We start from the raw sequence: 23,877 nt of genomic DNA, 5'->3' as shown, positions 1-23,877 counted from the left end.
AAAGCATTTACTGTTGAGTGCAAATTTGCTGTTGTTATGACCACGAACATGGGCTGTTTACACCTGGAAGTGGCTGGAGCTCCTTGCAGCAGCTAGTGTCAGCATTGCAGGCTGCTTTCTCAGGAGCTGCAGCCCTAAGGACTGGGAGGTGAGGTGCCCTCAAACCACCCACCCTTCAAGCTGCCACAGATTGCGGTGATCCTGGCAAAGTAAGAGCCTCTTCCTGGGGAGCTGTCAGGTACGCAGTGACCCTGACTGTGATGGCTGTAAATAATCGGTGTCAAGGACAGCGCTTCAGTGCCCGACCTTGCCAGGGACCACAGCAGAGGGTCTGCCTCTGCAATGTCCTTCCCTGATGGTCCCTTGGGGCCCAGGGTGCCGGTGACAGGTGGTGACCAGGGATGTCTGCCTGCTGCAGTGTCCACCATCACCCGCAGCAGTCCTGGGACACCAACCTCCTGCCAAAGTTTCCCCCTGGGGCACAAGCACAGAGAGCTTTTCCACACCTCTGTCCCACATGCATCGACTTGTCCCTGTGGTGGCCTGTCCCTCAACCATGTGCCACCTTGCACACTGGCCAGGTGAGATGGCTCCATGGCACATGCTGGAGTGACACAGCAGTAGCCCTGCCAGTGGCTGAGCAGCCCTAGGCATGGGCTGCAGTTGTCAAGCAGCTAGATGGGCTACAAATCTCTCCTGCTGCAGGGGTGTCTCTCATGGTGAGAAGCTGGTCTGCAGAGCAGGCAGGTGCTGGACTGCTGGGGCCTGCCTTGGCAGCAGTGATGATGGGAGGCGGGAGGAAAGACAGCAATGGGCAACAGGACGTGAGGGCTATGGGGCTGCAAGCTTGGGAGGGAGGATGCCAGTTTCCCCTGACACCAGGAGAGCTGTCCTTGCTCCCTCTCCTTCCTTGCCATGTCTCCCCTGCCCTGCTGCTGGTGGAGTGGGCAGCATGCAGGCTTGCCCAGCACACAGCTGGCAGCATGAGGAGGAGGCCAGGAGCTCCCCTCCAGCAGTGGGCAGGAAGGGCAGTCAGGGAAAGGGGAGTGATTCAAAAGTGCAGTGGCCTTAGCATGTCAGGGCAGGTTGGAAAATAGCATTTTGCCTCCTCCCCACAGATGTATCCAATTTTTATCCATATTTATTACACCCAGTTGCACAGGGCCTGCCTCAAGAGTTGGGGGCAGGAGTTGGGGAGGTCTGGGAATTGATTTTTGGAATAAACTCAAAGTGCAAGTGACTCACATTTCCTTAAAAGTATATGTGTGTTTGTGTGTGTTTCTGCCTATCTAAACCCTTCCCAACCTCTCTTGCCTTCCCCCTCCAGCCTCTGTCTACGGAAGTGGAGGCCAGATGCACTCAGACGCTTCCAGATGCATTCAATCTTAGCAAATGGGTTACTCCAGTTCACATGTTTAGGTTCCTAGCATGGCCAAAGGGAGAGAGACTCGCTTTTTATTTTGGAGAAAAGCTGGGGTTACTCACTCTCAACCCCGAGGCCACCCCAAGGGGCTCCCAGCAGTCCCTGCAAGCCTGCTGGTGCCCAGGATTTGGCTCTCCATTGGCCCAGAGGGAGCCCTCACCACCGCAGGGCTGTGCTGGTGCTGCTGGCACCACAAGCTCCCTTGGGAATGTGGATGCTCCTCTCCCTCCTGCAGGACCAAGGATGTGGTGCAGGGGAAATGGGGAGGGAGGCCATGGGGCAGGGGGGCAAGCTACCAGCAGGGGCAGAGGGCTGGCAGCCTGAGGGCATCTGAAACTTCTTCTCCACATATTCCTAAATATTATCGCCTACTGCAGAAGTCCATCTTTACCCCCCCAGACACCATTAGCAAAGGCTGGCTCTCTAATATCATCAATGCTGTCACTAACTCAAGAGTGACACATTCATTACCTGTTCCTGTTCCTTGTCTTGCTGTATGGAGAAAACACAATCTCTTCCTCATCACACTAGCATAATTTTTCCAGCCAGAATAAGCTCCTCCATCCTAGAAATAAATCAAGGCCTGAAGGGTAATGTGACAACCTCTTGAGTTTTAGCCTTACCAGGGCTATTTTATCCTGTCACCGCCCTTCTCGGATGAAGACACGAGGCCACAGTGCCAATAATAAGATCACAAATGCCGGCTCATAATTACAGAGAAGAAACCAAAGGAGGAGGAGGTTTAGGGCAGACTTCTTCAGGTTGCTTTAGATGCTAAAAACATCCTGGCTAGTGGCATGGACGGCCTGTAATTTAAATCCAACTATGTCAAAAAGATACAGCAAAAGGAAGCTGTGTGGTGTTTTCAGGGCAAGGGGAAGATGCTTGCAGCAGAGAATGAGGTTTAAACTGGAACTGGATCTGAAATGTGGTGGAGGCATGAACACTTGACTCAGCTCTCTGGGCCCGTGGCCCAACTGGCCCGTCCCCCAACTGGCCCGTCCCTAAAGGGAAAGGAGGGGATATAAGGGTTCAGTACCAGAAAATGGGGAAAGGAGCACTTTCAATTCGGGAGGTGTGCAGTATGCCTCTATTTTGCATATTACAGCTTACCACCAGGGAACAAGGGCTGCAGAAAGGTAGGAAGAAAGGGAACAGGAACTTTCCAATAGGAATGAGCATCCTACCCTAGAGCTACCTGTCAGTCCTCCCTGCAGCAGTGGGTAGAGCAGGCAAGAGAAGGGGCTGCAGGACATGCAGGTTCATTGAAAGAGGAAAACATGGGAATGACACAATCAGTTAGGCATCACAACTGAGGCAACACTGGCTGAGGGGCAGTGGGATGACTGAGGCTTTAACATGTAGAAAGACTGAACTGACAGTCCTGTTTTCAGCTAAGACTGGAAACAGAAAATCCTAGAGCTATTTGTGTTAATGCTGTTTTCGCATTAACCCACCATTATAGTGCTTAGATAGGCAAAGTCCTGGAGCAGGTCCAGAGAAGGGCGACTAAACTGGTCGAGGGGCTGGAAAATAAAACCTATGGGGAGTGGCTGAGGGAGTTGGGACTGTTTAGCCTGGAGAAGAGGAGGCTGAGGGGAGACCTGATTACAGCCTACAAATACTTGAGAAGGGATGGTGGGGAGGTGGGGGAAGGGCTCTTTACATTAGTGATGGGTGATAGAACAAGAGGAAATGGGTATAAGCTTAGTCAGGGGAGATTCAGGTTGGATGTTAGAAAGTATTTCTTCTCTGAAAGGGTTGTCAGCCACTGGAATAGGCTGCCCAGGGAGGTGGTTGAGTCCCCATCCCTGGATGTGTTTAAGAAAAGGGTGGATGAACCAGTTAGGGATATGGTTTAATGGGGGATTAGGGACAGTTGGACTGGATGATCTCTAAGGTCTTTTCCAACCTAGAAATCTATGAAATCTACAAAAGTCTAGACCCCACAAATAGGAAGCACAATTTTTATTTGGCTTTCCTTTTAGTTACACTGAGATACTTGTTTATTATGGACAAAGTAAAACAAAGCAGTGTGGAGAGAGATACAAGTTTTAAAAGTCACATGGAAAATCCTGTTAAGGACCCGATGGAGATGTCAAAAACAATTTTTATATTGAACTAAAAATTCTCTCCTTGGAGCAGAAGTGTTGAGATTTTATGATTTGTTTGTCATAGCCTAGTTAAGAAGTTTACAAATGTAAAAAAGGCATTACTGTAGGAGCATGATGAAGCAAACCTACAGCCTATCAGAAACAACATCAGGACTATTTATTTCTGAATTTATAGCTACTAAACACTATATGACAACTGGAAACCTGGAATAGAGACCCTCCTATCTGAAAACATTTGGCTGACCCTAATTCCTGAATCAAAGGAGAATGTGCATTAGCCTTTTTTTGATATGTGAAACATGATCTGACAGTTTAAAAGCTAGAACTTAAGACAACAGTGGTCTCATCCAGCAGAACACAGTTGTACTTACACTAGAGACGTTTTCGCTGTGTTTCTTAAACAGAATAGTTTTTTCTGTAGCAGTTTAGTCTGCTTTTGACACAGTCCTGCATTTGGGACTTTAAAAAGCCAATCGGTTAATGCACATTTATTAAGAGGACAGATTCAGCTTAGAATAATAGATATCCCAGTGTTTACCCACTGGCTTTGATTTTTTTTTATATAGAAATCCTTTCTTTCCCCTCCCACTCAGCATTGTGGGAAAGTACACACTAATGGCCAGGAAAAGATGCTAACTGAATCTGTAGGAGAAGCAGTCTTATCATTCAGCAAAGGTCTGTGACCCATAAAGGTAGCACACTGAGTAAAACTAAAATGGGGATGTATTTTAGCTCCTTTAATTAGCTCAGCTGCTAAAAAGAATAACAGGTACATAATTTCTAAAGAGAAACAAGTGTTTTTAGAGATAGCATTATTCCTTTCATCCTCTTAACACATCTATTAGGAAAACAGGCATCATCTATACAACAAGTTATCTGAGGCAAAAAGAGGTTAAGAATAAAGACCTGCACTCTCCTTCATTATTAATGGTTTAGGGTATACCATTTTCCAAGAGATCTAGTAGAAGTCTCTTAAAGGGAACACCTCTCTTCCCTTCCAAGGTCTGTTCCTCTTGGCCTTACTGAAATCAAATGGAGAGTTTTACTATTCATCGCAGTGGAGCCATAGTTTCATGCAATGTTTCTTATTTCCAGCTGACAAATTCTACATCTCCTGTGTGCTTAGAGCTCTTCTTCTTGTTAATCTTAACGTCCACACATGATACCTATGGAGTGGGACCCAGCTTCCACGTCTGTGCAATGACAGTAGAGCCGAGTAAGAAAGGAGCAGGATAAAGCAGTAAATAAAAATGAGACAGACCTAAAGAAAATGTTAGCTGTTACTAGGTTTCACCTCCGTTGGAGCTATTTTTTCTTTAAATGAGAAAGCTTCATTTCAGAATTACTACATGGCCAAACATTCCCTAATAAAATCCTTAAGAAATTGCTCCTTCAAACTCAAATGCTCATTTCTTCTGCAGAAGGCAGTAATTGTTTTTGGGCATCATGCTGAAAAATCAAAATGCAATCCAATAAAAAGAGACATGTTCTCATGTGTGGAACATGAACTGGTTAAATAATCACTTGAAAAAGTCATCCTCTATGGACTCCAATTTTAGAGACGTATCTGTTCATATCTGCTCTTGTTTACAACGCGCTGTTAATTTGTATGGCACTTTTCAAAGAAATTTGGAATAATACTTCTGTGAGCCTAAGTAGTGTTTTACCAGTGTGCTGATGGATAAACTGAGACATTGAAGGAGAACTCATCTTTGCAGGACAACAGGATGGACTTGTAGGATGGGAAATTCCATCAGTTCCTATCAAGATATGGATGTCCTTGTAAAGCACTTTCTTCCATCTTTCAGGAGTTCTGATAAATACGTATATCCATCAGGGTCCTAAGGTGCTATCTCTTTTGGTGGACTGTAGAACACATTTAGGTTATAAACTTTTTTTTCCCCCTAAGGATGGATGGAGATAGGAAACTGGTTTTCTGCTGGATTGCAGAAAATTAGCTGATTCCACATATCAGCTAATGCCAGCACGAAGATAGGGAGTGGGAATGGGAATTCAGGGAGAGAAGGGAGAAAAGTGTCCCATCTCAGCAGCAGCATGGGCTTATATCAGCTTAAAGTGACTGCCTCCTAAAAAAGTAATTCTTCCAAAGAAGTGGAATGTTGCTCACCAGCCTGGGCTGCGGCACCAGGGACGCTGTTGCATCTTCCGCAGCCAGGAGGAAATGGCCTGCCTCTTGTGGGCAGGATAGGTACCTTGAGTTGAGTGGTTAATTAGTAGTTCATTATCTCAACTCAGTCCAGCTGGATAAGAATGATTAGTGCCATAATTCCCCCTTTTTGTTTTACCGTTTTTTGTTTTCACAAAGGCTTTATGGGTGAGCAGAGACCCAGCCCATTCATCCAACTCCAGCACGCTTCCCTCCCGCGAATACCACGTCAGGGCTTGCGGCTTTACCTTCTTCTCCGAAGGACTCTCACTTGAGCTCCCAGCTCCGGCGCTGGCTCCAGCTCTTTTGGCTCGGGCTCCTTTGCAGCCAGGGCTCTCAGCTCGGCGAGGGAATCGGGGCTTCCCAGGGTCTCATCGATGCATCACGTCGGGGTCACCAGTTGTTGCTCACCAGCCTGGGCTGCGGCACCAGGGACGCTGTTGCATCTTCCGCAGCCAGGAGGAAATGGCCTGCCTCTTGCGGGCAGGATAGGTACCTTGAGTTGAGTGGTTAATTAGTAGTTCATTATCTCAACTCAGTCCAGCTGGGTAAGAATGATTAGTGCCATAGTGGAAGACACAAGAGTTAGTTGGTGTAACTGGGCTTGCTTCAATTAACCTTAGTTCTTAACCATATAATTTTCCCAGCTTTCAGACCTCTGGAAGAGAAATCTCCTTTTCTATCTAGCAAGGTATCTATGACTGACAAATTCACTATGGCAAAAGACAAGTGTGGTGAAGCCGAAGTTTTACCATGATGAGCTGCCTGACCCTGAGGCAGCAATGTGCTTGTGAATCTGTTCCCAAATCACCAAAGCTTTAAGCCTCACCTAGTAAGATAACCCAAAACTGAAGCTGGTTTACTTGAATATTCCAAGGTGCAAACTGCAGTTGGTTAGAAGCTCACTAATATGTGGATCACCCTTCATTCACTTCCACACCTGCAAACCCTTGATCACAGGTTCCTCATAAACAACCTCCCTGAAGATGAAAGCTAATAACTCACTGCATTCACCACCATGGCCTTACATTTCATCTGCACCCCAATCCCACAGGAGTTTCTCTTCCTCTTTCCTTGTTTGTTTTTTTCTTTATATGGCTGAAGAACCTTTTGCTATTATTTTAATTTCCTTTGCAAGGTCAAATTCAGCTTGGCTTTTGACAGATCTTCCTTTGTCTCTGAGCTCTAAGGCATAGCTTGCTTTGATGATCAGATTTTTTTCCATCCCTGACAGGTGTCTGCTTTTCCCTTAATGAGAGATTTGACTGGGCTCATTGTATATCTCACAGTATTCATCACTATCCTTTCCAGCAGACTTTGCATTGAATAGCACTAGTGCTTTAACGTGGTCTTATCCTTGCAGCTATTTTTTATTACTAGGGCATCCTCTTTGAACTCACTGGCATAAGAATAAGTAACATATCTCCAGTCTTCAAAGTGGGTGCTAATGGAGCCTTCATTTACTTTCCAAGGAGACTTCTGGCTTTTCAGAATGGTGTAGTAAAAACTACCCTTTTGGAAGGTTGCATTTTTAAACAGTATTTCTGACAAACCTCCATTACAACCCTTCCCAAGTACTAATAAAAGAATTTCTTGTGTGGTTTTTATCACCTCATTTTCCGAAGTCCTGCAGTTCGGAACAGTTCGGTATTTGAGGTTTATTGAGGACAGAGATGGCTGAGTTATATGTGTGCCCAGATCATGAGGGTGATAGGAAAAACAAACACACTTGTGTCAGGGAGATGATGACTACATCGCTAACTGTTCAAGCTCCTCTGCTGCACACCAGGCTGCCCAAGCACATCTTGGCCAAGGAAGTCGGCACGTTTTGAAAAGGTGAAGCAAAAATAAGAAGGAAAAAAGGGAATTCTGGGACAAGGAAAGTAAAGGATGTGAGTGAGCATGGCAAGTCAAATCAGAGCTGGATTTGCTGCAGCTTCATAAAGGAAGTGAGTGACACTAGAAGCTTGATAGTCCAGCAGATTAAAACTATTTACCCTTCAAACTATTGCAGCACCAGGAGTAACCTACTTCCATTCCTTCCCTTCACTGGGTCCTGTGGGTTCATGGTACAAGGCACGCAGGCAGACACCACTTTTAAAACGGCAAGCACTGAGCCGAGTCAAAATCAAGAGCAAATGCTGAAAGTTTTGCCTTTGCAGTCTTGAGGTTTCTCTGTGGAGAAACTGAGGTCCTGTCACTGACAGGGGAAGTCAGTAAGCATTAAACTACTCAGCAAACTGGCTGTGCATTTCATTCAGTGCAAGCTCCTCTGTAGATGCTCTTTGTCTGGTTTTCAGCAGCTTAGCTCCCAGTGCTGGCTCAGTGGAGGCCAGAGCAGGATGAGCCAGCCCATCCCTCCATACAGTCCTGCTGCATCTTCTCCTTGCTGTGGCTCATCACCTGCAAGCAGGTTTTCACAGAGGAAGCTCAGGGCCCATCTGTTAGTGGGGAAGGCTCCCAGAAGTAAGGAGCCTTTGGCTCCTCCAAAGCCCTGGCTCAGCACCAGGGAACAGGGGAGGTGGCAACATCAGTGTGATGAATTGCCATCACTGTAACTTGGTCCTCAGACAGATGTTGCTAACAGGGAGGACAATAACTGGGAACATCCCCTCCTACTGCCATCTTACAAAATCCATTGCTGACAGCCTTTAGGATCTGAAATGTGCTATAGTGACTAGGTGGTCTTGCTAGGTGTAGATGTCATTGAAAAGCATGAACATGTTGGCATCCGAACCTGGAAATGCATGAGAATTACCAGCCACCCTGAGTATGCCTCAGTGCTTGTCTCCCAACTGACTTGTCCCTCAGGCTGAACTCAAAGCATTGGGTGAAACGTTGTGTTGTACTCTGCCAGGCTCCCAAGCTGAGCACATCTTCCTTGCGGCACCTTCCCCAGAGGTTTGGGGCCTTCCCAACACGGCCATTTCTTGCATGGTTTCCATGGTCTTTAGCTGCTTCCATGTGTGCTGTTTATGCCTGCATTTAACGGGCTTTTCTTCCATCATTAAAATCCCATAAATTAATCCACTGTTTATTTGCCTGTCCAGAGACTTGTTTGTTCTTTTCAGCTAAATATTTTGCATGGGTTGTCAAGCAGCTTCTTCCTGCTTCTCTCAAAATCAGGTCAAGCTGCTTTCTGGACTGTGTTTGACACTGGGAGGTGCAGCCTAAGCTGGACTGCCTGCTTTGGAGGATTATCAAAGTCAGGCTCAAAAAGCACCCCAGAATTAACTCTGCCACAGCTGAGTATTTTACTCAGTATTTTACTATTTTACTCACTATTTTACTATGTATTTTACTCAGTCAATACATCTCCCCCTGCACTTCTCTGCCTCATTCTCTTCTGTTTTGGGGTAATACTGGCCAATAATGTGGGTGTGGGGAGCCACCAGTGGTTACCATTCCCCAAACACACAAGGAGGGAGCAGGGTTATGCCTTTTCCTCCCTGGAGCCCAGGCTGAGCTCAGCAACACAAACAAACATTCATTACACATGGTAGTGGCTCTGTGCATCTTCCTCTTAAATTTCTGAGGGAAAGGTTTTCTTTGCCTTTTTTTTGGTAGCCTGGAGACACTTATGCAAACCAAAAGGGATCCCACCATTATTAAAGACGTGCATAAAGTCTTCATACAACTTTCTTTGAAGAATAGCTTTGACAAAACTTCAGATTTCATTAATTCTGTGAAGAAAATCCTAGAGTGGATCACTGAAAAAAAAATCTCAAATTCACAAATTTTCTTGTCAAGGCTATATACGTTGCCCAGACTGCAGTACCTGAGAACCTGAAAGGGAACTAAATTGTCAGTAAATCAAAAGACAACCTATTTTCATTGTATCAATTGAGACAAGGGCAAGAAGCAAGCAAAGAGCATTTCTAGGTGGCAGCAAATTTATTTTTACAATTCTTTAAGGGCCAAGATCTGCTGCTCCCGTCTTAACACTAAATATTACCTTAAATTCAACTTACACTACAAATACACCCATTTGATTCACCAAGAATAAGTGTGGCATCTGCTTTTTGGCTCTGCTGTGTACACAAACTCTACATATAAAAATAAATATGCATATGCACACACACGCTCTCTCTACACACATACAAATGCATGTGTAATATTTTATGGAAGCATAGAGTAGTTTAGGGACCTCTGGAGATCATCTGGGCCAGTCTCTCTCAGAGAAATGCTATCATGGAAGTTATGTCGTGTTGCTCACAGCCTTATGTCGCTAGGTTTTGAATTCCTGCAAGGATGGAGACATGCCTTAGTCACCCCAGTGCAACTTTGCCTGTGAACATTTGGATCATTTTACAGACAGCAATTTCTCTTGGGCAATTTACAGCTACAACCTGAATGGATATAGCCATTGTATTAATAAGCTTAGCTGTCCTGAGAGAAATTAGATTTGTAGCTTCAGTTGGGAAACATGAGAATTTGAAGGAAGCTTTGCAAAAGCTCCTGAGTGTTGGTAGATATTTATTACTCAAACTTTGGGGAGTTCTCCTTCAACAAGGAGTGATGCCCCCCACTCCCATACACCACAGAAACAGCTATTTTCAGTCATGTATGGTGAGATGTATCAAACTGAATGTCAGTTCTAACAAGATAATTAGACATACGTAATCAGTTTGATCTGGAATCTGAATCAGATACAGATCATAGATAAATGGCGTCGTTAAAAGAGAATCATAGCCATAGGTTACGAAGACCCAACTTGGCCAAGTTGATTGACTGCTCTTCTGGGAATTAGAAGGCACGAGTTTAACTTCTGGGTTTGCTATTGTTTTTCTCTGGGACCTTAAGCAAAGTCACTTCACCTCCCTTGTGCTTCAGTTTCCCATGACTCTACAAAGGACTTTGTAGAGCATGTCGAGATCTACAGGCAAAAGGCTACATAACTGCTAAACACTAAGGTTATTTTGATGCAAGAATTTGCAATTGGAATAAGAAATTACAGAGCCTTATTGAATGACAGAAGAAGCTTGCTTTTTCTTTTTGGAATGATTATGGGGGTGTGGGAGGGGAATAGAAAGGTTTCAGTAGAAATGACAGCCTGGTTTCCAAACTCAGAGCAGCGGTGGACTCTCCCTGGTCAGTACACCACGCACAAGCAAAAGGCTCAATTCAGAAGAGCACAAAGGACTGAATTTCATTTCCCAGCCAAAGGGAAAAAAATGAAGAAACAGTTTGGTGGTCCATTTTTTATGGACCCAATAAATATCATCAGAGGAAAAGTTAAGCTTCCAAGAACCAGGCTTTATGAGGCCACGGAGAATCAAGTGAGACATAGCAGCAAGGTTCAGTGGTAAGGAGCTCCAGCAGATACGCTAATTAGGTTATGAGGCACAAACAAAATACAGCAGGGTGAGAAGGGAGCCAGGAACAGCCACAGACGGGACTGCTGCATCTTAGAGATGTATGGCTTGTTGCAATGACAAGGCAGCCCTGTTACTCAGAGTTTAAAACAAAAGGAAAAAGGATGTTATCTAACCATTATAAAAACAAAAAAGAAAAAAGGGGAGGAGAGAGGGAAGAAGAAAGACATAGTCTCATCATGTTTCTTTCATGTCTCTTCTTTCTAGTCTGCTCTCTCTTTTTTTACCATCAAACCCCATGAAAGCAGTCATCAGGTCTGTCAGCTGGTTAGGACACATGCTGACAGCACCGTGTACTCATTAGATTTCACTTTGTAGAATTCAGACAGCACACTGGAGGAGAAAGATGGGATCTGCACTTACTGTGGCAGTTCGGAGCCACTGTCTGACGTCATTTCCTAAAAGGGCACTTCCAGTATAGCTTAAATACCATTATATGAGGTTATCCTAAATAATAAAAAGATATTGATACTGTCACCATATTACAAATGCAAGACAAAATGAACCTGTAAAAATAATGAAAAATCTTGTTTCCTTTGGTAGTGAAGCAATATGCAACACCGTGTGCTTCTGAGTGAAATTAGGGAGTGAAACCAGCTAAAATCCAGTCTCAAAATTGGCCTTTCCTAGTGGACATCCTAGGCTTCAAGAGCAGCAAATTCAGAAACAGAAATACGACTAAAACATGACATTATAGTTTAAATAATCTATACTAATCAGGCGGCTGTAAATCAGTCCTGCAATCTGAAGAATAGTTTCTCATGTGACATCATCCTCTGTAGTTTTTTAAAGCTGTTTTTCTCACCACAGAAGTAAGAAGGCCTTGCAGAGAAAAGACTTCCTTCTGATCCGTTTGCCTCCTCTGACTGGCACTGCAAAACTGCCCGTGTGTTCTTGAGACACCCAAAATAAGCTGACATTTCAGCCCCGTGTTACCACATAGTTTGGGATCTCCTGGGCTAAAGACCTTGCCCGGCCTTATGCCATACATGATCTGACAAACCGCTCAGTAACAGATCCTGCCAATCCTTGGCAGATAATGGATTATTTCTGTGCATGTCCCTCTCTGTTCCCCGCTTGCAGAGTACACAGTGATCAATGAAAACTGCCCGGGTGCCGAGTGGAACATCATGTGTCGGGAGTGCTGTGAATACGACCAAATTGAGTGCATCTGCCCAGGACGGAAAGAAAGAGTGGGTTACACCATTCCCTGCTGCAGGAACGAGGAGAACGAGTGTGACTCCTGCTTAATCCACCCAGGTATGTCTAGGGCCACACTACGTTCACAATGGATCTTTGGCCAAGGCATCAGCATGTAATAGTAGCTGCTGGGCAGGGGAGTGGCAAGAGCAGGCACATCCCACTGAGGCATAGGATTGCCCTGCATCTCCTCAGGAGCTCCCTCTGCCACTCTGCTGACAGCAGCAAGACACTTGGCAAAGTGTCCCCGCAGCAGGTAGCATTGCTGGCAGAAAAAAACTACTTTCTACTAGCAGTGTTGTCCTGAGGGCATCTTGGGCAGGCTCAGGCACTGCCAAAGGGTGATGCTGCAGCTGGCTTCATGCCAGGAGTGTTTTGTAGGTGCTCTGGGATGATCTGCATCCTCAAAGCATGAATGGAGAGACAATGTGGAAGTCCAGCTAGCAACGAGGAAAGGGCAAAGTGAAAGGTGAGAGCAGGAGGAGACAGGACCAGGTTAGAAGACATCAGAATCACTTGGGATGGGCCCGAGCAGCACCAGCATCCACATTCAGACTCCTGAGAGAAGCATTTACAGCCAGAGTAATGAGATTTAGAGGTTTGTGCAAGTCAGATTGGGAGTTTGGTTCCAAATCTCAGAGTCTGAGCCGCCGAGGGTTTGGGAGTGGAGGCTGGGTACGGTTCACAGCAGGGAAGCTGTCAGCACTGCAGCAGTCACTAACGTCATGGGCATTTTTTGCAGAAAAGAGAGTGAGGCTGCTTCTTCCCCTGCAGGACAACCCACCTTGGCTTTGCTCTAATGCAGTGGCTCTCCTTTCAGGATGCACCATTTTCGAGAACTGCAAGTCCTGCCGCAATGGCTCCTGGGGAGGGACACTCGACGACTTCTACATCAAGGGGATCTACTGTGCAGAGTGCAGAGCTGGCTGGTACGGAGGGGACTGCATGAGTAAGTGTCCTACACAGTCTGGGAGGCATGTCAAGGATAGGGAGTGGTGGGACAGAGCCAGAGCCATGCTGTGCCTTTCCAGCTGTTCTGAGTGGTAAGTCTTGCAAAGGGCACTGACAGGAGACAGCAGACACAACCAGGTAGTAAGTAGACCTGCAGTTGGGAAAACTTCTCTCCCAGTGCTCATCTGCTAGGGATTGGCCTGAGCCCCACGTCATGGGAAGTTACAACCCTACTAAACTTCTGGTTTGTTTTGGTTTATTTTAAAACTTTAACTACTGTGACTCTGGAAATCTTCTGTTCTCTTCATTTCTTGGACATGCTTCAGCATAACTGATTCCCCAGAGGCCTTCAGCAAAGCATAAACAAGAGCAACAGCGATATCAAAGAGCTTCTCCTCCGTCCTCTTTCAACTCTGGGCTGCAGAACCAGCCCGAAGGAAGTGCCAGGGCTCCCTCCCTCCTTCACGCAGCTGCAATGCACTCCAAGGCAGCTCTGGAAAACAGTGTCTTTCAGCTGCTAACAGCACCATGATGGATCAAGAGTGTTTCAGACTCTGGTAGTGATATGTGAAGATTTTGTTCCTAACTGTACAAAAGCTCCTGCATCTTGGATTTTGCTAAGCTGTTGGTCCCAATGCTATCTTTCAAGAATGAGTTCCATAAGCTAATTCGATAGAGTTTAAGATTAATATTTCCTTTACCAATTTCCTACCGGTGAAGGTATAGTCTTTCACCAACCTCTCCCCATTTTTATTGACTGTCTCTTCGTTCACATTTCACTGAAACGGATGAAAGCAGACTCTCTTTTTCATTCTCTGTTCTGTCCATTATTCTACATACCTTAGTCTTGTCTCCTCTTAGCCATTTTGCTCTGGGACCCTAAACACAAGAAGGACATGGAGCTGCTGAAGCAAGTCCAGAGGAGGGCCACAAAGACGATCAAAGGACTGGAGCATCTCGTCTATGAAGACAGGCTGAGAGTGTTGGGGTTGTTCAGCCTAGAGAAGAGAAGGCTCTGGGAAGATATTAGGGCAGCCTTCCAGTACCTAAAGGGGGCCTACAGGAAAGCTGGAGAGGGACTTTTTACAAGGGCGTGTAGTGATAGGACAAGGGGTAATGACTTTAAACTGAAAGAAGGTAGATTTCAATTAGATCTAAGGAAGGAATTCTTCACTATGAGGGTGGTAAGGCACTGGAACAGGTTGCTCAGAGAAATTGTGGATGCTCCGTCCCTGGAAGTGTTCAAGGCTGGGTTGCATGAGGCTTTGAGCAACCTCATCTAGCGGAAGGTGTCCCATCCCATGGCAGGGGGGCTGGAACTAGATGATCTTTAAGGTCTCTTCCAACCCAAACCATTCTATGATTCTATGATTTTAAAGGAACAATTGAACCTGCTTTCCCAACACAGACTGTGACCATTCAAGAGGTGAAAGCAAACAAAATCATTACTTCGAATAGCAGAATATGGGGAATCAACGTTTCAGCAACAGGGCTTACTCAACCTTAGTGCTTTGGAAGTTGATAAACTGAGTCCCTGGCAGTTTACAGTGTGATTTCTGATAGCACTTTAAAGTCGCATTTGCTCTGGGTCGATGCTAGATCTCCCCTGGCACTTTTTATAAAAGCAGAGGCAAGAATCATTAGCTCATCTAATCCTTCCTCCCTCTACCTGAGTAGATTGTTTACCTATAGTATATTTCAGCCTGCTCTGCCTACTTGTGTTTTAAACCAAATACATCCTCACACTGCACTCTGTTTGGACATTTTTGCAATACTGGAATTTTGCAGAGCTTTGTCTTACAGTGTTTTTCCTACTACTTGCTCTTTTAAGGGAAGCAGTGTGACACTAAAGCTGTGGTTTCTCTTGTGTGGTTTTGGGTTACTTCAGAGGCAGGGTAGGATGGACAGATAGAATCATAGAATCATAGAATGGTTAGGGCTGGAAGGGACCTTCAAAGGTCATCTAGTCCAACCCCCCTGCAAGGAACAGGGATATCTCCAACTAGATCAGGTTGCTCAGGGCCTTGTCCAACCTGGCCTTGAACGTCTCCAGGGATGGAGCATCCACCACCTCTCTGGGCAACCTGTTCCAGTGTTCTACCACTCTCATGGTAAAAAATTTTTTCCTAATATCCAACCTGAACCTACCTCCCTCTATTTTAAAACCGTTACCCCTTGTCCTATCATAACTGGCCCTCCTGAACAGCCTCTCCCCATCTTTCCTGTAGGCCCCCTTGAGGTACTGGAAGACCGCTATAAGGTCACCCCGGAGCCTCCTCTTCTCCAGGCTGAACAGCCCCAACTCTTTCAGCCTGTCCTCATAGGAAAGGTGCTCCAGCCCTCTTATCATCTTCGTGGCCCTCCTCTGGACCCTCTCCAACTGGTCCATGTCCTTCTTATGTTGGGGACTCCAGAACTGGACGCAGTACTCCAAGTGAGGTCTCACGAGGGCAGAGTAGAGGGGGAGAATCACCTCCCTCGACCTGCTGGCCACGCTCCTCTTGATGCAGCCCAGGACGCGGTTGGCCTTCTGGGCCGCAAGAGCACATTGCCGGCTCATATTGAGCTTCTCGTCCACCAGTACTCCCAAGTCCTTCTCCTCAGGGCTGCTGTCGATCCATTCACCACCCAGTCTGTATTTATGCCTGGGATTGCCACGACCCAGATGTAGGACCTTGCATTTGGCCTGGTTAAACTTCATGAGGTTGGTACGGGCCCACCTCTCCAGCCTGTCGAGGTCCCTCTGGATGGCATCCCTCCCTTCCAGCGTGTCGACGGCACCACACAGCTTGGTGTCATCGGCGAACTTGCTGAGGGTGCACTCCATGCCACTGTCCACGTCACCGACAAAGATGTTGAAGAGGGCCGGGCCCAACACGGACCCCTGAGGGACGCCACTCGTGACCGGTCTCCACTTGGACATTGAGCCGTTGACCACTACTCTCTGAGTGCGGCCATTGAGCCAATTCCTTATCCACCGAGTGGTCCATCCATCAAACCCATGACTCTCTAGTTTAGAGAGAAGAATGTCGTGCGGGACAGTGTCAAAAGCTTTGCACAAGTCCAAGTAGATGACATCCGTTGGTCGACCCTTGTCCACCGATGTTGTCACCCCATCGTAAAAGGCCACCAAGTTGGTCAGGCACGATCTGCCTTTGGTGAAGCCATGTTGGCTGTCACCCACCACCTCCTTGCTCTCCATGTGCCTTAGCATGGTTCCCAGGAGAATCTGCTCCATGACCTTGCCAGGCACAGAGGTGAGGCTGACCGGTCTGTAGTTGCCCGGGTCCTCCTTGTTCCCCTTTTTAAAAATGGGGGTTATGTTCCCTCTCTTCCAGTCATCGGGGACCTCGCCAGACCGCCACGACTTCTCGAATACAATAGCCAGTGGCTTGGCAACTTCATCCGCCAGTTCCTTCAGGACCCGCGGATGGATCTCATCAGGTCCCATGGACTTGTGCACCTTCAAGTTCCTCAGATGTTCTCGAACCTGGTCTTCAAGTACAGTGGGCGGTGGTTCATCCTCACAGTCCCTGCTAGTTCTTTCCACAGCTTGGGTGGTAAGACAAGAGGCTTTACCAGTGAAGACTGAGGCAAAAAATTCATTGAGTACCTCAGCCTTCTCTATGTCCCGGGTAACCAGAGCACCAGTATCCTTCCGGAGGGGGCCTATGTTCTCCTTGGACTTCCTTTTGTCCCCTACATACCTATAGAAGCATTTCTTGTTGCTTTTTATATCCCTTGCCAAATTCAATTCCTTTAGGGCTTTAGCCTTCCTCACTTGATCCCTGGTCACTCTTACAGCTTCTCTGTATTCCTCCCAGGCTATCTGTCTCCGCTTCCACCCTCTGTAGGCTAACCTCTTCATTTTCAGTTGGTCCAGGAGCTCCTTGCTCATCCACGCCGGCCTCCTGGTCTTTTTGCCCGACTTGTTCTTCGTCGGGATGCACCTCTGCTGAGCTTGGAGAAGGTGCTCCTTGAATGTGGACCAACTTTCCTGGGCCCCTTGTCCCTCCAGGGCCGCCTCCCACGGCACTTTGCCGATCAGGTGCTTCAAGAGGCCGAAGTCCGCCTTCTTGAAGTCTAGGGTACAGAGCTTGCTGAATGGTTTCCTTGCTGCCCCATGGATCTTGAACTCCACTGTGTCGTGGTCACTGCAGCCAAGGCTATCCTTAAGTTTCACATCGCCCACCAGTCCCTCCCTGTTGGTGAGCACAAGGTCAAGCATGGCACCCCTCCTTGTCGGCTCCTCTATCACCTGCAGGAGGAAGTTGTCATCCACGCATTCCAGGAACCTCCTGGACTGCCTGTGCCCTGCCGTATTGTCTCTCCAACAGATGTCAGGGTGGTTGAAGTCCCCCATGAGGACCAGGGCTTGTGACCGCGAGGCTGCTCCTATCTGGCTATAAAGCGCCTCATCTGCTCTGTCCTCCTGGCCAGGTGGCCTGTAACAGACTCCTACCGTAACATCCCCTATCCGTCCCCGTCCTCTAATCTTGACCCATAAGCTCTCTGTCAGCTCGTCCTCCGACCCCAGGCGAAGCTCCACGCACTCCAGCCGGTTGCTGACGTAGAGAGCGACACCCCCTCCTCGTCTCCCCTTCCTGTCCTTTCTAAAAAGCTTATACCCCTCCATGTTGACACTCCAGTCATAGGAGTCGTCCCACCACGTCTCCGTGATGCCAATAAGGTCGTAGCCCTGCTCATGTACACGCATCTCTAGCTCATCCTGTTTATTTATAGATAATATAATATATTATATATATATATATATATATATATATAGATAATATATAGATAGTGCTACTGTCTCTTCCACTCCTGGAGGAGCACAGGGGACAGCTGTGATCTCAACACACTCTTGAGCTCCCCTGCTCTGGCTCTTATGGCTATCTCACTTTTGGCCTTGACAGTAGGCTCAGGCATGCACAGACTGCATGTCCAGAAAGCAGCGTATAACCATGCCGCGTTCTGGCCTGCAAGCTCACTGCTAGGTGGCCTTGGGTCTGGAGGGCAGCCAGCCAGTAGTCTTTGAATGACAGCATGCATTGGCTGCTGGAGCAGTGGATATGGTAGCACAACACATTTTGGAGAGCGAAGGAGGAAGCATCTCTCTTTGGTACCTGCACGCAGGATTACATCTGGAACTTTGCAGACTGCCCCAGGTGCCCTGCCAGTGGCACAGCGCCGTTAAATTCTGGGAACACAAGGGAGCCCAACCACAGTAACTGGGGGATGTAATCTACTCCATCCTATATTGCAAATGCCGGTGCCCTCTGCTAGCAAGCACATGGATGGCCCGTAGGACATACAGACTCACAGAATCATAGAATGGTTAGAGTTGGAAGGGACCTCAAGGATCATCTAGTTCCAATCCCCCTGCCATGGGCAGGGACACCCTCCACTACACCAGGTTGCCCAAAGCCTCATCCAACCTGGCCTTGAACACTTCCAGGGATGGGGCATCCACAACTTCTCTGGGCAGCCTGTTCCAGTGCCTCACCACCCTCAGAATGAAGAATTTCTTCCTTATATCTAATCTAAATCTGCCCTCTTTCAGTTTAAAGCCATTAAACTGCATTAAAGACATTAAACACGCCCTGACCAAGCTGGTTGTGCAAAGATTCACCCCGCACCAGGTCGGCAGCTGTGGTGAGCAGCATTGCCACAGCAGCCTGAAAAGAGGGCTCTTCCGGCAGAGCTGTCCTTGCAAGGCGTCCCCAGCGGAGGCTTTTCCCCAGATTTTACCTCCTCCTGCCGTGCCAGGCCCGCGTCTACCTTGCCCTGCACCCAGGGCACCCACCCACAGACCTCGCACCGGCTGCCCGGAGCGCGGACGAGCGAGCCGGCGGTGGGCGCAGGAAGCCCCGGGGGCTCCCGCCGGGCTCCGAGCGCACCCGCCGCCGCCCGGGGAGCGTCGGGCTCTGTCTCCCTCTGGCGGGGCGCGGGAGGCATCGCCGCGGAGCACCGATCCGGTCCCACGCCGCCGCGCCCGGGGCCCAGCGCGCCGGGACCGGCCCACATGATGCGCAGCTGGGGTGGGCTCCGTCCTAACCGGGCAAGCGGGCACCTCCCCTCCGTACCGGCCCGCCCTAAGAACCCGCCCGGCGGGCACTACCGCCATCTTCCCGTTTTCCTGCGGCGGCACCGCCGCCGTGCGGCCGCTCGGAGGCGCCTGCGGGCCCCGCAGGAGGCCCCGCCGCGCCCCGGGCCCCGGGCCCGCTCCTGTCGGCCGTGTCGGGAGGTGGCACAAGGGGATGCGTGCTGGGCATGCCGAGAAGCGTGCAGCTGCAATTAGGGATTAATGCCAGTTTAACACCGCGCTGCTGTGTGTGGGGGGGGGCAGCTGCGGGGTAGGGTCTGGTTACCCCAGCCATGGAGCAGCCGTCGAGGGGCTGCGAAGCGGGGGTGAGTCCCCGGCAGCAATTTCTGGGAACCGCCAGCAAAAGTGGTGACGTGCCTGGAAGGCTGCGGCAAGGAAGCAGCAGCATGGGCCAGCCCGTGAGGCTGGCTGGTTTGTACTGTCTGCTGGCATAGCCACGTGCATGGGCATGGCTGAAAAACAGCCAAAGGACACCAGACCCCTTGGTAAAAAAAGAAATGGTATAGGGTAGTCCAAAGGAACATTTTCAGGAAAAAAGGACACTGAATAGAGTTAACTGGGTGATGGAACATTTCCTAATGGGACTGTCTATTGGACTGGACTACCACATCCTAAAAGGCACATCAGAATCTAAAACCAGAAGAAAAACGACCCTGCAGGACCCTTTCCTCTGTAACCTGCGCTCCAACAGCCTTTGCCAACCTTCAATTGTCATGTTGCTTGAGAACACATACTACATCGAAGCAGGGAGAAAGTGGTGTTATCTAACAGCTGTCAGCCTTGCTGTCTGCATGTGGTCCTCGTGACAAACAACAGTACTTGTAGTTTTAGAGACTTTGCAAACATTAGTGTTTCTGATAACTGTTTCTGACCAGCAAGCAACAGGCTTGATGACTGGCAGCTGCTTTCCCATATGAACCTGTTTCTGTAACGTTTCTACTCTCATTCTCCTCTGTTCAGTCCTCTTGACCTTTGAGGCAGCCCCACATCGATGCTGTAGCACTCCGACAGCAGATGAGTTCTTACCAGAGGTCTCCGCAGGACCTCTCCCTCCATTGTCCCACAGGTCTCCGTGGGCTACAACTCAGAGGTCTCCTGAATTGTTTTCTTTTCTGTTAGTAACAAGCCTTAGAGGAAATCTTACTGTGGCCCTGAAAGCTGCCTTTTTTTCGGGAACAGGAATGTAACAAAGATGTTGATACTACGCCAAAGTGGATTATTTTTTTATAAATGAGATAGAATTTGCCAGCATTTCTGTTTAGGATGTAAATTATTTTTCAGAGCTTTCCAGGTCTCCCGCAGATTCAGAATGGGAAGAGAAAAGACTCCCTTTGATCAACAGATGATTGAACTGTTGATCTGGGGAGTCAGCCTAACTTCTGCTAGAAGGGCTGGAGATACAAAAGCACAGATCTGATGTGATCGCAAAGGCGCTTTGTGCAGAGAAGCACGGTAGCAAATCTGAGAACGTTCTTTTGGAGGCAGTCATTGAATGGCTCCTCTGTAGCCTCTGGACCACCTGCTTTGCTGGCCAAACCTACTTCCTTGACACTAGTGTTCAGAGAGTTCAGGCTGTACCACTGCAAACAGAAAAGTGCATTTAGTATGCCGTGCACACAAGTATCTCTTTGCACCAGTTCTTTGGCTTTCCTTTGTTAAAGGCATCGGAAACTCAAAAGCTCTTTGGGACGAAAGGGAAACTTTCTTTGAGGTGGTCCAAGCCCCCTTTCAAACCATCTGAAGATTTCTAGCAGCTTTGTTTCAGGTTGTTTTTGAGGCAGGAGCAGGGGCAGCACAAGGTCCTGTTTCTTGCTGTGGGAAGGAGCATTATCATGTGCACCACAGCAGATCCTGCTATACTCGCTGAATCCTAATGTGTTTGCTGGGCACAGTCATTAATCCTTGCCTTTTACAGAGGGAACTAAGTGAGCCACAGAGGAGGATGAAGCACTTTTGAGGAACTCTTCTGAGCAGGATTTCTGTTTCCTTGGGTCCTGCTTAATTAAGGGTAACCGGGGGTAAACGAACAAAGGGTATTTCATTTGAGCAACACTTTCTTAAGAAGAAAGAGGAGTAATTGACCTGCAGTTTTCACGTTTCCCCAGATGCAGCAGGACTGATTTCCAGACACTAACATCAATGGGAACCACAGATGCTTGAACCAAATCAGGTCACTATTGCCCTCTTTTCCCAAAAGAAGGAAGGGCCCTGAGGCGAGTGTTAAAACTCACTTTTTCAGTAGGAAACATTAATCCTGTGTTAGTGGTTAAAAGTTTAGGATTCCTCTTTGGAAACAGATGGAAGGAGCAGGGCTCTAATATTGGACTAAAGAAGTGGGAGAGTTGCTGTGGATGTCTTATGTGTCATTGGTCTTTTTACTTATCCTCATTATCTGTGGTGTGCAGCCTGGGTCAGTGATGCTGTTAGACTCAATTGCAATTCCTGGGTTATGGACACGGCCTCATTCCCCAGCAAAGCAACAGAAGGCTTACCGGGGAATGTAACCATGTGCAAGACTCCATTTGGAAAGATGTAGTCAGGAAAGTAGAAACTGAGAAATTAGCTCTGTTTGATGCGTAATGGTTTAACTGTGCATTTTGCTAGCACTTGCATTTACAGATCGCAGGAGGCTCTACAAAAATCACTAAGCAACTTTCCTTCTTCCACAGAGGAAAACACCATTAGCCGTATTTTATAGCTGGGGGAAAGGGAGAGGTTACCAAGGGTGAGAGAACTCGCTGGGCTAAAAATATTCTGTATCCAAGATGGGGAATTAGGACAACTATCTCTGGACAGCTGCCTAGGGACAGCTGCAGGTTAGTGATGAAAAGATACTGCTTCCTTAGTTTGTGACCTTGTCTGCTGTTTGTTCAGGTCATTGTCCTCTGATGGTTTTCTCCGACTGGGCACAAATGACCAGAGTACTTCATCTTTTATGTTGATGCTGGGCACTGAAGTACATTTCATAGTATGGTGAAAAGCTGAGAGTGATACAGGCAGACTGGGACAGGAGGAGTGGAAGGATAGGAATGAACCTGAGTGAAGGGATGAGGGTTGTATATTATATATGTGTTACATTGAGTCATTGGTGGAGGAGCTGTGATGGTTATATGTCTTCATCAGCATGGTGGCATTAACATGTAAGGATGATGTAGTGAATCCTGAGGACAAACGGATGTCTCCTTTAGAAATACATCAGTTGTTTTTCCTCCAAGAGTCTACTTGTGAAGGACTTGAAACTATCATGTTGGATGCAACAGCTCCTCCTCTCTTTGTTTTGCGTACTTGAGATAATTTCAGATTTCATCGTACCTTTAGCACTTTCCCACCAGCTTCCTCAGCTTCAGTAATTACACAGGTCAACACGAGATCCACCAAAGCTGTTCTAAGCTGGAGTGTCAGCCAGGTGGGTGGGTGGGCTAATCAAGAGTGGGCCAAAAGCTGTAAGAAATCGTTTCATGGAGCTGTGTTGCAAACCAGGGAGAAGCAATCAACTAAAACTTTTCTAGGGCTGCTTTTATCCTAGGCAGTAGCCTAATAGAGTCATGACTCTTTATAGCCATTGTATGGCTCTCCCATTATTTTATATACTGCTTTGTAAGAAAGTGTGTATCTTCCTAAGCCACCCTGTCATCTCATTCTGGTGTTGTTTCTACATGTATTTTCTTCAAATGCCTCTTGAAGGTCCCTCCCACAGTTTTTTTTTTCCTTCTTTTGCTCCCCAGGGTGCGGGCAGGTTCTTCGGGCTTCTAGAGGTCAGATTTTGCTGGAGGGTTACCCACTGAATGCACGATGCGAATGGACTATTCATGTTCAAGCTGGATTTAATATTGAATTAAGGTAGGTCATACTGACCACTGGATTCAGGTGGGCTTTGGGGCATGTGGATAACCAAGAGTCAATGAGGGTCAACAGCTGGGAGCCCTGGGGCAGTGAAGATATTTCCATCACTTTGCATTTGGTACCTCAGCTCTTTCCTCTTGGTTTAGCTTGTGATGGGCAGCCACTGTACAAATCATCAATGCTGTGCCTTCAATTCCCATTTAGGACAGCTGGATGCTAAGAAGAGTTTCTCAGATATCAGGCACAATGTATCTCTCTAGAGGTCTCTTGAAGACCTTGACACCAAAGCACCCAATATTTTCTAAAGAGTCTACCAGGCTCAACTAAGACATTCTTTGAAGAAAAGCTGTAGGAACATTTTGATATGAGTCTCATGCCAGAAGTTGCCCATGGTACCTGCCTTGCACTTAGCCTACATTTTCCCTCTCTTATTTTTCTTTCACTGGTTTTACCAGCCCTGTCCTCTACCAGGCTCAGTTATTCCTATTACCATTCCTACTTCTGGAGGATGGAGGTTCTCCTGCAAGTCATCGCTCCTCTGACCTGTGTATGCTTAGACCTGTTAACCTGCCCCTGCTGACTCAAGCTCTTAGTTCTTGACTGGGTGTCCTGCCTACTGCAGGAGAGCCCCTTGTTGGAGTAATTAATACTGTTTTCACCTGTGTGTAGAAGGGAGATCACACATGCAGAAGGAAGCTTGG

At 47.5% G+C, this 23,877-nt stretch overlaps 1 protein-coding gene across 3 annotated transcripts in view; it reads left to right on the top strand.

The window, feature by feature from the left end:
• Positions 1–23,877, top strand: part of PAMR1 (peptidase domain containing associated with muscle regeneration 1) — a 65,172-nt gene that overhangs the window by 847 nt on the left and 40,448 nt on the right. The window contains exons 3-5 of one of the 3 annotated variants that reach the window (XM_086613513.1): positions 12,163–12,339; positions 13,100–13,228; positions 23,059–23,173. In XM_086613513.1, the coding sequence (XP_086469639.1) occupies positions 12,163–12,339; positions 13,100–13,228; positions 23,059–23,173 (421 nt within the window). Of the gene's footprint in view, positions 1–12,162; positions 12,340–13,099; positions 13,229–23,058; positions 23,174–23,877 lie in introns of those variants that run through there. The other 2 variants (XM_086613514.1, XM_086613515.1) reach the window with 2 other exon arrangements.

The sequence above is a fragment of the Tauraco erythrolophus genome, chromosome 6 (assembly GCF_009769465.1).
Source record: "Tauraco erythrolophus isolate bTauEry1 chromosome 6, bTauEry1.pri, whole genome shotgun sequence".
NCBI classification, from domain to species: domain Eukaryota; kingdom Metazoa; phylum Chordata; class Aves; order Musophagiformes; family Musophagidae; genus Tauraco; species Tauraco erythrolophus.
This window is presented reverse-complemented; position numbering and strand designations above follow the sequence as displayed.